This window comes from Terrapene carolina, unplaced genomic scaffold (assembly GCF_002925995.2).
Source record: "Terrapene carolina triunguis isolate 2854851 unplaced genomic scaffold, T_m_triunguis-2.0 Scaffold136, whole genome shotgun sequence".
Taxonomy (NCBI): Eukaryota; Metazoa; Chordata; order Testudines; family Emydidae; genus Terrapene; species Terrapene triunguis.
This window is the reverse complement of record NW_020664487.1, coordinates 11,824,496-11,837,492: the sequence shown is the minus strand read 5'-3', so window position 1 is coordinate 11,837,492 and position 12,997 is coordinate 11,824,496. Positions and strand designations below refer to the sequence as shown.

Sequence of the window (12,997 nt, the reverse complement as noted above, 5' to 3'; positions counted from 1 at the left end):
AAAGTTATGAATCTAAATCCTCAGTGTCTCTATCTCTAAAACTTATGAGCCTCTTGATATGCTATAAATTAAAGATGATGTTAGATGGGAACGGTCTTTAAGCTGCCAAGTCGTTCATTTCTAGTTCAGTAATTTGAGCAGAAACATTTGTGGATCTATCTGTATAGATCCACTGTAGCCCAAACCGTGAAGTGCCAGGCTCTGTTTGTACTATGGGGCTTGACAAATTTCTGTTTATGAGATCCAATAAAGTAAAGACTCTGCTCATTTATTTTATTGTTCTGTAATGAGTGTGTATTCTGTGGGGGTTGCTTTTAAACATTAGCCTGCATGTGTGTTTGTAAATGCGACAGTACTTTGATCATTGCAAACTAGGCAAAATATAAAGCAATAGGATAATATAAAGCTAGGTAAGCGAGGTTAAACTATTAAGAATCCTGAAGACGCTGAGCCTTGGTCTTGCAGAGATCAATGGGAGTTTTGCCACTTCAGTGGCATCTGGATTTATCCCCGAAATTGTAGGATGAAAAGAGAATATTTAATTGGGTGAAATCCTGGGCTTATTGAAGTCAATGGCCGAACTTCAATGGACTTCAGTGGGGCTAGTATTTCACCATGTGTGGTTGGACTTTAGAAATCTGTAGGGAAAGAGAAACTCTTTATAAAAGCTTTGGAAGACAGAGGAGAAATCCGCATTACATGCTGCTAAGTCTGATGTCCAGAATAGACTTGGACTCAGCTGCACTCAGATGTTACAGCCCAGGACTGTGATAACATTTTCTATTCTTTCAGTAGACCAGATTTTCTCTTTAAACGACTTGGCAGTTTTCCCGCTGGCAGACAGGAGTAGCTCCAAAAAGTCAAAATGGCACTGGGCGTTGCTGTTGGGAAGACAGTGATCACTGTTGAGAAGGGTCGTTGATACCACCAGCTGATTTACCCTATGTGGCAGATATATCCGAATTCTGTCTGCCGTTGTTAGCTCCACTTTGGAAGTGGTAACAAAGGATTCACCAAAAGACCAGATCCTTATCTGGTGTCAATCGATATAGTTCAGTTGTTGTCAGGGGAACTGCCTCAGTTTACCCCAGCTGAGGATCTGGCCTAACGCTATGAAATAAATTTGGAAGCAGTAATATCAATCTCTCATATTTAGGTACTTCTGTTCACCCTGAAGTCTCCCCAGAACACAGGACATTGGAAAAATCACTAGACACTTAATATAGAAGGGGCATTTCAATTTTTGTAAAGTTTACTTTAGTTACAGAAAATAATCTTCAAATAAGATCACCATATCGTATTGCCATTTCAGGGCTACCTACCTTCTCCTCTGGCACAATCAGGTGCAAATACATTGACCTCATTCTCGTTACTGCATAGCCTAGTGGACAGATCACTGGTTGGGGGCGTAGGGCACCTGGATTTTAGTCTTGGCTCTTCCCGACCTTTAAAATGTGAAGAATGATACTGACCTGCTTTGTGAGGTGCTTGGAGATCTACTGGTGAAAAATGCTGTAGAAGTGCTAGGCAGTATTGTCCCACTGGGTAATTTCCCCTCAAGTCTTCAATCAGACTTTGTTCCCCATGGCAATTGCCATCCTCACATTATTAGGCCATTGTGATAGTCTGCCTTGAAATCCCACAAGCTGGGAAATGTACCATCATAGCTGCCCAATCCAGTAGTGGAAAGACTTTTTTTTTAAAATAATACTAATAATTATAAAGGAAAACTAACTCACTGCCTTCCTTGTTTTAAGATCTTTGCAATGATGGGCCAAAAAAGCAATAAAGAGGATTGCTTCAGTTAGGAACCAATTTGCTGGTAGTGTGGGTTTTATGCAATAACTCTAGCAATGGAATTAAATGGAAAGGGAGAAAACCTGGTTGAAAAATGTATTTAGTTATAACTAACATTTCACAATTTTTCTCTTTTGTTGCTGATTGTTTATGGGTAATTTCTGACCCACTCCCGCCCCCCCCCTTGTCCCTCACCCCACAGTCTTGAATGGAAATACTGTTAGGTTGTTCAACAAGTTGCTCTCTGTGGCTTAGATTGTCACTTTACAGTGTGTCCCAAGGAGGAGAGTGGCACTGCCCAAGGAGCAGAGCAGACAACAAAGGGTCATTTGTAGACACCCAACTCCTCGCTGCTCCTTCTTGCTATGAGAGGAGTAAGCTACTTCACCTCTTTTCCGTGGAGCAGGTTATTCCCACGTGTGCCATAAGCTGCATTCCCTCCCAATTCCCCATCTCCCTTCACCTTCTTCCTGCCCACTTGCCCACAGAGAGAAGTGTCAGATAAGCAGCTCTCCCCACCCTGGGACAACTTGATGGGCCACGTGGAGTTCTGGTATTTGCAGTAACAGTGGGAGTTGAGTTTTCTGTGCCAGGCCTCAATGTTTTTAACTCCTGACTCTTTGTTGCATTCACAGAGCGAGCCAATGATACATTATCCCTTTAGCAACACAGGCTGGACTGTTCCCAAAGTGCACACACCCAGCTCTTTGTTTCGGCAGAATAGACAAGATGGAGGACGTCATAGCTAACAGAACGCTTTGCTTGGAAGGGACAGTTGTTATCTCTAACACAACTTTTGGGCTGGACTGGTCTGATCTCTAACTCCTCTCTGCACTTTGTAGGTGAAATCAGGGTGGCTTTTGTGCTGTATAACAACCTGGGTCACTATCTCTCCACGGAGAACGCCAGCATGAAGTTGGGAACAGAGGCCATGTCAACCAATCACTCCGTCATAGTCAACTCCCCTGTCATTACAGCAGCAATAAACAAAGAGTTCAGCAATAAGGTTTATCTAGCTGATCCTGTGGTGTTTACAGTCAAGCACATCAAGGTACGGGAGCGTGGGGGCATCAGGAAACCACACATTTAAAGAGATTTTAATTTTATTTCTAAAGCTAATGCAGCAAAAGTTCTCAAGTTTGGCCACTTGAAGCACTCAGTAGCCTTGGATTAAATTTTGAGTTATGTGTTTGTTACTTTGTGCCTAATGTTTTATAGATAATGTCTCTTTTACATTGTACTAATCAGGGTCTCCATTGTGTAGAAGCCCCATCATTCAATTGCTAACTCATGTCACTCCATAATTAAAAGCTACCAATATATTAAAATGGTCCAAAATATTATTTTATCATGGTGGCAGGGGATATTAGAGGGAACAGGATTTCAGTGAAAGAGGACAGTTAGCCCTCCATTAGCCAAGTACTGTAATTGCAAAAGTTGATTGCTTAAAGCAATTAATTTCTCTGCTCTGCAATGCAAATGAAGCAATCTGGTTCTGAAGAGTTGAATTTAGTCTGTGGTTGAAATTAATCAAGAACAAAGAACTAAGTTGGCAGTAACAAAGAGAGCAGCAACAATCTAACTTTCTCTGGCATGTACAATACTTGACATATAAACTGTTGCTGATTGTTTATATGAAATGAAAGGGTAAGAGTTACAAACTCTGGGGAAAGAGAGTGCATTTAGAAATCTCAGAAGCCATTAGAATTTTTATTGCATTTATTCATTTCTTTTTGCAGCAGTCAGAAGAAATTTTCAACCCTAACTGTTCATTCTGGAACTATTCAAAACACACAATGACAGGGTATTGGTCGAAACAGGGGTGTCGGCTCCTGACCACAAACAAGACGCACACCACATGTTCCTGTAATCACCTCACCAACTTTGCAGTCTTGATGGCACATGTGGAAGTCAAGGTAGGCACTGGAAATCTCGGAGCTGCGTGATTAATACAATATTGCTTTGTTGCTGGGAAGGGAGAAACATTCGGTGAGGTCGCTGTCTGAAGGCGATTCCAATCACCGAACCTGTCACTCTGCCCGGGTTGTTTGTATGTCACTCCGATTAACTTCAGCACAAGTATCCCAGGGCTGTGGCTGGCCCATAGTGTGACCAGCTGCCAAATGAGATGAAGAACAGGGAGCAGTGAACTTCAAAAGGCTGGCTGTGGGTGCTGCATCCAAACCCATGACGACAGAGAGCTCGATGCTGCAGTCTTTGCTCATGTGGAGTCTGACTGTGCCCTAGAGACCCAGCTCGGCAGTGTGGCTGGTGGGGAGTAGCAGGAGGGATCTGCCTTGCTGGGGCTTCCTGGATCCTAAAGATTCCTGTGATGCTGACAAAGCTCTTTGGGGTGTGTGGCTTACTGCCCCCAATGCAGCCAGTCAGCACCTCGGGGCAGAACTATGCCTCTCTCCCTTGCCCGGTGGCAGCCTGGGTGCTCCGGTAAGTCACTGCTTGGAATTCTGCCTGCCTCTGTTTCAGGCTGCGCAAGGAAGGGGAAGTTCCTTTCACCCTCCTTGCCACATGGCACACTCCTGTTAGGGCCAGGTGGTCCACGGTTAGCCCCATTGACTTCAGTGGAGTCACTTGCTTTGAGCCGTATGGCATAACCCTTACTCACGCCAATAGGACTTTTACTCACGTGAATCGTCCCGTTGATGGTAGAACTACCTGTGTCAGTAACTGCTCCTCAGTGTGCTCACGGCTTGTAAGGTGGAGACGTCCGCTTAGGTTTGATGCACGCACAGGCGAAAGGTTGAGTTGGTTCTTACATTATCTGAACAGCTTTGCCCATCTGTACTGGAGATGGATACTCTGGAGAGAAGGACTAGGTGTGCTTTTTCTAACATGGTAGCTGAGCTTGTAAAACAAGTTATTAGCCCAGTTTCAATTACTATTCTTTAACAGGGAGTACCTCATTTTAGTCTCTCTCTATATGGATAAGTGAATCAAGGTTCAAAGTATCAGAGGGGTAGCCGTGTTAGTCTGAATCTGTAAAAAGCAACAGAGGGTCCTGTGGCACCTATAAGACTAACAGAAGTATTGGGAGCATAAGCTTTCGTGGGTAAGAACCTCACTTCTTCAGATGCAAGGTTCAAAGATCATTTTAGAGAAAGATCCAGTTTTTGTCTTTGTTTTGCTTCTTGTGACTAAACATTTGCTCGTATTTTTTTTAAACACATAAATTCTGCAAGCTATAGGCAGGACAATGATGCATTTAGTAGGCCTGTATTGAACAATTCAGCTTCATTTTCAAGTCTGCTGCAGTGCATGTGCAGTAGCTACTTTTCACAGCAGTTTTATTGAGCCACCAGCCCATAGTGATAATGTTACGATCGAATGGCACCGGTTCCTCTGATACTGAATACTGTCCAAGTGACTAATGGATCCGGTGTGTTGCCAATGTAATGTATGAATCATAATGACGGCATTGACATTGTATTGGGCCTTAAGGAGTTTGTCACATCAAACAATGACGTTGGTGGTGGTCTTTGTTCTTTTTTTTTTCAATTTTTCTGCCCCTTGACATGCTGTTGCTAAGTGCAGAGTCCAGCCCTATTCCTAATAAAGATGTCAATGGAGCTATATAGGTTGGTTATTGTATGGTACATATCCGACACCAAATAAGCCAGCTAACAAAGGGATTGGTTCTGAGGACTATGTTCAGCTTTTACTCAGTCTTCACTAGGGCAGCTCTCACTGAATAACCATATGGGTGAAATAAAAACAGAGTAAGGCCCTCAGGAGCTGAGAAAGTATGCCAGGCATACAACGAAAATGAATCCTACTAGAGTTTAATTGAGGAAGAAGGATGCCTCAGTGATTAGGGCACTAGTATGGGACCACGAGACTGGAGTTCAGGTCCTTGCTCTGCACAGACGCCCCATGTGGCCAAGGGCAAATCCCTTCCCCACTCTGTCTCTCTATTCCTCATCTGTAACATAGGGATCATTACTTCACAGGGGTGTTATGAGGGTAAATACATTAAAGATGCTAAGAGGCTCAAATACCCCAATAATGGGCCCATATAAGTATAATGGAGCCTTAGATAATAATACCTCGCTCTTATGTAGAGCTTTTCTTCAATAGATCTCAAACTGCTTTACAAAGGAGGTCTGTAGCATTATCCACATGTTGCAGGGAAACTGAGGCACAGAGAGTGCAAGTGATTTGCCCAAAATCACCCAGCAAGCCAGTGGCCAAGTTGGGAATAGAATCCAGATCTCCTGAGTTCCAGTCCTATCCACTGGGCAACACTCCTTAGACTGATTCACATCATGTTAGTCTCTCTTGTATGTTAACTAGTCTGTTTTCGTGGCTGTAGAGTCATGTTCATTTTTTATTTGGCTATTGCCAAAACACCGCTGCTGCCATGGTAAAGTCAGCTCTGTTTTGTTGACTCTAACCTAGAAGGGCAGCTTGCTGGCATCTCTCTGGTTCATAGATCATTGCAGTCTACGTTTAGCCTGCAGTGTGGAGGGGAATTGGTCTGATGGCTTCACGTGATTCCAGAGAAGTAAGCCCAGTATGTTAAATAGGATGCAGGATAAAATACAAGGGAGCGTTTGGTGCAGAATAATTTTGTGGGTAATGAATAACTTTTCAGAGCATGGTCCTTCAGGAGAGATGTTAAAGTAAAGGAGACAGCATAGGATTTGCTGGTGTGTCTGTCCAAGAAGCATGGACTTAGGGGTTCCAAGTGCCAGTCAGGTAACAAAGGTCTCTGTTTTCAGCATAGCACTTGGGCTGTTGTTAACAGGTGTTCTCCTCCACCTGCACATCATGTGAACCAGAAGGGAAACCAGATTCCGTCTGGCTACCCTGTCCCTTTAAGACACAGCCTCTAGTAAGGGAGCGGTCCAGAGAAGCATTGCCTCGGGGCAGCAGAATGTTCATGGAGAGCGCACACACTGCTGCAAGTACCCTTGTATGCAGCTTACTCCCCATACCGTGGCCCAGGACATTGGGGAGAGATGTGGCTCCCCTTCCCCACTACATGCGCTTGGGGTAATAGGACGAGTGAGGTCCCAGATCTCCTGGAAGCACAGAGATTCAGCCTGATCCTTATGGAGCAACACTAGGGTTGGCAGGTGTTATGTTCATGGCACACACAGAGAAAAACCAAAATGCACTTGCTGGAAGGTAACACTGCTTCATTTCTTAGAATTTAGAATGTTAACACACAAGAACCTCAAACCAGAGAGAGACAATGCAGGCTGCTCTCTAAAAAACAAAAGAGACAACTTACTCTACCTTACTCTAGGCTGGCCTTAGACAGCCTGACTGCTCTGATTCCACACTTCCCTGGAGAGCCTCCCACCCTGCAAGCAGGACCAGGAAACTCCTTAGGATTTGAATTAGCAGCTTATAATTTTTACAGTTTTCAATATACCATCAACGTCTCCTTATATCCTCACCTGGCTACCTGAAATATGCTACCTAATGACAGAGAATACAGCATATCACGGGGAACAGACACCTGAACTTCTCTTCTTAGTTTAAAGTCGTCAGCACTACAATTTGACAAATGCCACTTCTGGCCATGAATTAGCTCCCTCCCCAGTAAGATGGTAATGCTGTGTGTTCCTCTAAGGGAGAATTCTGCGGACATTCCATGAGTTATGGGCTGTGCTTTAATTATTAGCATATGGGGGGTAGGGGAGAGAGGTAGGGACTCTGATGCATTCAGCGAATGATTGATAGCCTTCTGCTTCTCTACTCAGTAATAGCTATATGTCTGTGTCTTAAGGAAAAACAAATATCAATGGCTGACCATTAGAGCTGTGATTTATCTGTGTGTCTTAAGACTGGGAGTTGATGGGATCAATTCCAGGCTTAACAGGACTCTACTCAATGAAGAAGAAAGATTTTTTTAAAAGATGCTATCTGCCTATTAGAGTTAGTTGAGCCTGGAGCTGGCTTTATTCATCAAATTCAATGGGCTCCCTGCCAAGTTTACATGACTTTCCAAGATCTTGGGACTCTGGAAACAGTAGAGTCTCCCCAGATGCCCCCTCAATTTAAAAGGCACTGAGTTGGGTGCCCTTTCTCCCATACATAATACTGAGGAATAACCCTGTGCTAGGCCATCTCCTCCAGGCCTCTGGAACATAATACATGGAGTAAGGATAATCACACAAGCTGACTTCATTCCCAGCGGGATATCTTTTGACAGGCATGGCAGGCAGTCCCCCACGGCAATTGCACTTACAAGTCATGGTGTGAATGGAAATTCACAAGCTATTCCAGAAATGCATGCTGTAATTCAAAGAAAACCCATGTCACATAAGAGTTGGAAATATTGTGGCGTCTCTGCACAGAAGTAGAAAATAATGATGTGCTAGTTATGAATTATCATTTATATGGTAGTATCACTGAGAGATCAGGGCCCCTTTGTGCTAGGTGCTGTACAAAGATAATAAATGGCAGGCCCGGCCTCAAAGAGCGTACAGTCTAAAGAGACAAGACAGGGCCATGTTGGGAGGGGAGACAGAGACACTCGGCACATTAGTGGCAGAACAGGAATAGAGTCTCTTGTGTTCCAATCTAGTACCCTATCTGTGGACCACATTGCCTGCTGTTACTCAGAGCTCTTCCACTGATTCATAATATCTTTGTCAGGTATAAAAATGACGTTTGCCATCCCTGGTTATCTAACTATTGTACTCTCCATCTACATAATGCAGCATGCAGTCTACCTTATGGAACTGGAATATTTCCTGTCTTTCAGAGCATGTACCATTGAAAATTAAAATTTTCATTTCTCATTTAGATGCCTTCAGACTTCCAAATAAATCAAACACCTTTCTGTCAGATTACAAATAACTTTGGATGGTTTTATACAAAAATTATTGCAAGCAAATGCATGAATCTGTAAGATGTTATTATGACCCTTAAATGCAATAAGACTACAGTAGTTCTTACGCCCTGGAAGAAAGCACATGGTTAAAGGACATAAGCCATTCTACCTGTGTAACAGCTACAGAATTATCTTTCAAAATTTACAAGCTGATTTTCATAAAAGCAAGTACTTTGCATCATAATGACCATAGCAGATGCATCTTAAATGTACCATGGGAAAAATATGCAACCAAAAAACTAGTTAAATGCTAGTGGGAAAATCCATTAAAAAAGACCCAACTGTGTGAGTAAGAGTAGCTTAAGGTAGACAAATATTGCTCAGCAATGTGTACTGTGCTCTACAAGTCGCTATTCCAACAAGATGCTTTAAGTGCAGCAATTAATCTGAAGCTTTAAAATGTTATACTGTGCTACGCATAAATTACATCATCATCAATTATTTTGGAAGTCAAGGAACGAGGAGAATTGAGGAGAGAAATGAACAAACATTTATAAAGTCTAAGTGGAACGTATGGGTCTATTGCCTAAAACCAATCTCTGAATTTTGGATCTAAAGAACAGGCTAAACTCATCCCTCAGTCAGACATACATTAACATTAGTGGGGTTGATGGGCAGTATCAAAAAGCAGAATTAGGCCCAGGATCTAGAACATGTTAAAATATCAGAGCTAAATTCTAAAGCTGCTGTATTGTACATTGAGTTAGGGCAAAGGGATTTTGCACCTGCGAAAGGGTTAAGTCTCTGCAGAAGAGTTTTATTATGCTGACTTATTCAAAAATGTGTTAAACAAGGAGTGTTTCAATTAAGCAGAAAAGTTATTAAATCAGCTTGTCTTCACTGGGTTTTTTAAATGAAAAATAAAAGACTATTTGAGCGTGTGTCAAGAACAGGAACCAGGGAACTTAATGGAATCAGCAAATTAAGAGATGTAAGAGACATATTCAGTAATCCATTACATCCCTTTGCCAGTGAAGAATTGTCACTTACAGAATATTGTGGGGTGATTTGTCTAGCTTCCCTTGGGAAAATTACTCAACCCTTATTGTTAAGAAAATACAGCTTACTCTCCTGACTAAATTTTCATGGAAGCACAGAAATTGTGGCTGGAAAAACTGAAATTGTCATGTAATCTATCTCTACAGTGTCAAGACATAATTGTATGCAATAGCATATCCTGAGCATTAAATCACTCCAGATATAGTCCTTATAACAGTTCTCATGGGTACCCGATGTTCAGTCTGAAAGATCATATGGTTTCCAGATATTCAGCCAAAATTTTTCTTTGTTCCTATTAGTCCTATTTCTATCTGACTGAACTGCTCTAAAGATCTCCTCTTTCTGCCTCCTGGGTGTTTGCACCATTTAGACTGCATATCCCCACACATAGTCACCTTTTGGGTGTCCAACTGGGGACACTTTGGGCCTGATTTCAGAGGCTCTGAATCTGAGTCCTTCCCATGCTGCCAGATAATGCCTGGAGTATGAACAAGGCTCCACCATCCCTGTCTATCCTGGGTCACTGTTTGCATGCCCTCTACATTGTTAAGAATCATAAGCTATTGGGTGCTTTTTAAAAAAGATCGGCTCTAGGAATTGTTTGGGGAAAGTTCTCTGGTCTGTGTTCTACAGGAGGGCATCCAGGAGTGCTGCCAGCTTTTCTGCCGCTCTAGGCGGCGGAAGGTCCTGCCCCGAAATGCCGCCCCCCACAGAGGCAGCGGAAGGTCCCGCCGCCGAAATACCGCCGTGGTCGCCGCCCCCCAAATTGTAGCGCCCTAGGCGACCGCCTAGGTTGCCTAATGGGTTGCGCCGGCCCTGAGGGTATCAAAGATGATTACAGAGGCTACCCTTCTGGCCTTGCAATCTATGAATACGTTTTCCTTCTCTGAGTACTGTTCAATGGAGGGATTCATTCAGTTGGCCCCCTTGTATGTCCCTTCAGCTCCCAATAGTAGCAGATGCCCTGGCTTCATTCTTCACACAGCTCTCAGATATTTCCATCTTCTTTTCTGGATAACTTCAGATATAAGGGGGTGTTGAACTCCGACAAGTATCGGCACTTGTTATATATTCATTCATATAATACCTAGTATTGTCCTGGAGCGGTTGCTGTCACAAGCATTTAGATATCATCTGTACCTTTGGTGGATTTCCAGCTTTCACATCCATATGCTAAGATGGAAATAATATTTGAGTTAAAGAGTCGTAGTTTGATCTGCAAATTGTAGATTTCTGGTGACCAATTACTGTGTGAGCTGATGAATGCAGCTGCCACCTTGCCAGTTCGTGCCATTATTTCCTTCTGGATGGCCCCATTCGCTTGTGCATTACTGAGTTGGGCACTGCCAGGCTTCTCATTAGATTTGTTTTTTCATGACTGATTATTAATCCCATCTGTTTTGCAGTACTGGACAGTCTTTCGGTCTTTGCTTGAACTTTGGTTGAGCTCGCACTTAGAAAAGCTATGTCAGCAAAATCTAGATTTTACAGTGTATTGCTGTGAGCTATGCAATGGCTATGTTGTATCCTTCTACACTTTGCCATTGACTTCATTATGAGACAATGCCAAACAGTGGAGGTAAAGAGAACACATCATCATTGGAGACCAGTGTCTGTGTTGAACCATTCACTCAGGCCTGCATTTACTTTCACATGCTGCATCTTGATAGAAAGCCTTGATGCTGTTAACTACACCTCTACCCCAATATAACACGACCCGATAGAACACAAATTAGGATATAACGCGGTAAAGCTGTGCACTCCGGCAGATCAAAGCAAGTTCGATATAACACGGTTTCACCTATAACGCGGTAAGATTTTTTGGCTCCCGAGGACAGCGTTATATCGGGGTAGAGGTGTATTTTAGTTGGCATATCACAATGCTTCAAGATGTTCCAGAGTGAATTGCAATGGTGCCAAGCTCCCACAATTCCAACTGAAGTAATAGCAGATCTGCAATGGGCTCGTTCTTATGTTGGGCACCCAAAAATAGAGACAGCGTCCTAAAATCAGTAGCCATTTTAGAAGACGTTGACCACGGCGTTTAACTCTTTTAATCTTTCCTTATAAATCAATCTCTCCGGCATTGCGGGTGTTGCCTTTCTCTGGACTCCTTGTTTGCACTCCTTTGAATACCAGAGTGTCCCAAAGAGCCAGAGGCAGTGTTCTAGCTGCCCTCTTGCCTGTGCTCTAGAAACAGTTGTTGTGGCTTATTTATCATTGTAGGATTACTATTATTTATTCCAACTGCAGCTGCACAAAAGCAAGCAAGGCCTCTAGTGTATCCCCAACCTGTGAAGTGGTACTGTCCAATATTGCAATGACTTTCTGTGCTATTATATCACATTGCAAGCTCATATTTAATTACTTACTATGCACTCTCTCTCCCCTATGTCCTTTTCAGCATAGCTATTTTGCATGTATATCCCTCTCACCTGCATCTCTGTTTCTGTGCAGTTTCTCCAGAGGTCTTAGCTTGTATTTTTTCCAGGGAGAGCTCTGTTATTTCCTTTCCATATTTTTAACCTCTCTGTCCCTTTGTATTATTTATGTGCTCTTCAATACTGGAAACATTAGTCCCCGAGTCCTTCTCGCGGATGGATAGGCTCGGCAGAATTCAGCTTTTATTTTTTATAATGACGATGGATAATATCAATGTTTTTTCATTTTTTATCTATTTACATTTTCCCACTTGCATAACACTATTGTTTTTAAGCATTTTTTTTCTATTTGTATCCATATAAATGTTCACAGTTTGGGGAAATTATGTGGGGAGGGGGGATGGTCAGACAATAATTATTTAATGACAGAAGACTCTGTGATTTAAAAAGTTAAAGCTTTATAGCCATCAAACCACAAATTGTCAACATCTCATGTCCACATTTACAAAATAAATATCCATAACTCAAACTCTAATAATTTCTCAAGCAGCACTTTTCATACTGTACCTAACTGTGCATTTTGATGATTATTGATGGAAATATTTCTTCTTCAGTTTGGGTGTACAGTGAAATCAACGTTTACCGACGTTTACTAATAAAAATCGAATCCTCCCAAGTCTAAGCATGGTTGTAGATGTTAAATTAAACCGGCTGTGACAGCATTTTGTTCGCAGCTGCTTCCTCTACCCCAAACCCGATAGATTGTTTTGCTCATTGTCCCTTTTTACAGCCAGTTCTCTGTGGAGAAAGCCACAGGGAGGGGCCAGAGGGGCAGGAACGCTTCGCAGTCCTGGGTTCTGCGAAGTCTTCCTTCTTCCATGGAATTTAACTAGCACTAAGCTTCCCCCTATTGATTACCTTCACAATCAACACCTTCCTCATGGGGAGAACGAGGTTC

At 42.7% G+C, this 12,997-nt stretch overlaps 1 protein-coding gene across 11 annotated transcripts in view; it reads left to right on the top strand.

The window, feature by feature from the left end:
- Positions 1-12,997, top strand: part of ADGRL3 (adhesion G protein-coupled receptor L3) — a 518,922-nt gene that overhangs the window by 368,044 nt on the left and 137,881 nt on the right. For 10 of the 11 annotated variants that reach the window (XM_029911933.1, XM_029911932.1, XM_029911929.1 and 7 more), the window contains 2 exons: positions 2,640-2,848; positions 3,537-3,713. In XM_029911933.1, coding sequence (XP_029767793.1) covers positions 2,640-2,848; positions 3,537-3,713 — 386 coding nt within the window. The remainder of the gene's footprint in view (positions 1-2,639; positions 2,849-3,536; positions 3,714-12,997) is intronic. The other variant, XM_029911928.1, reaches the window with a different exon arrangement.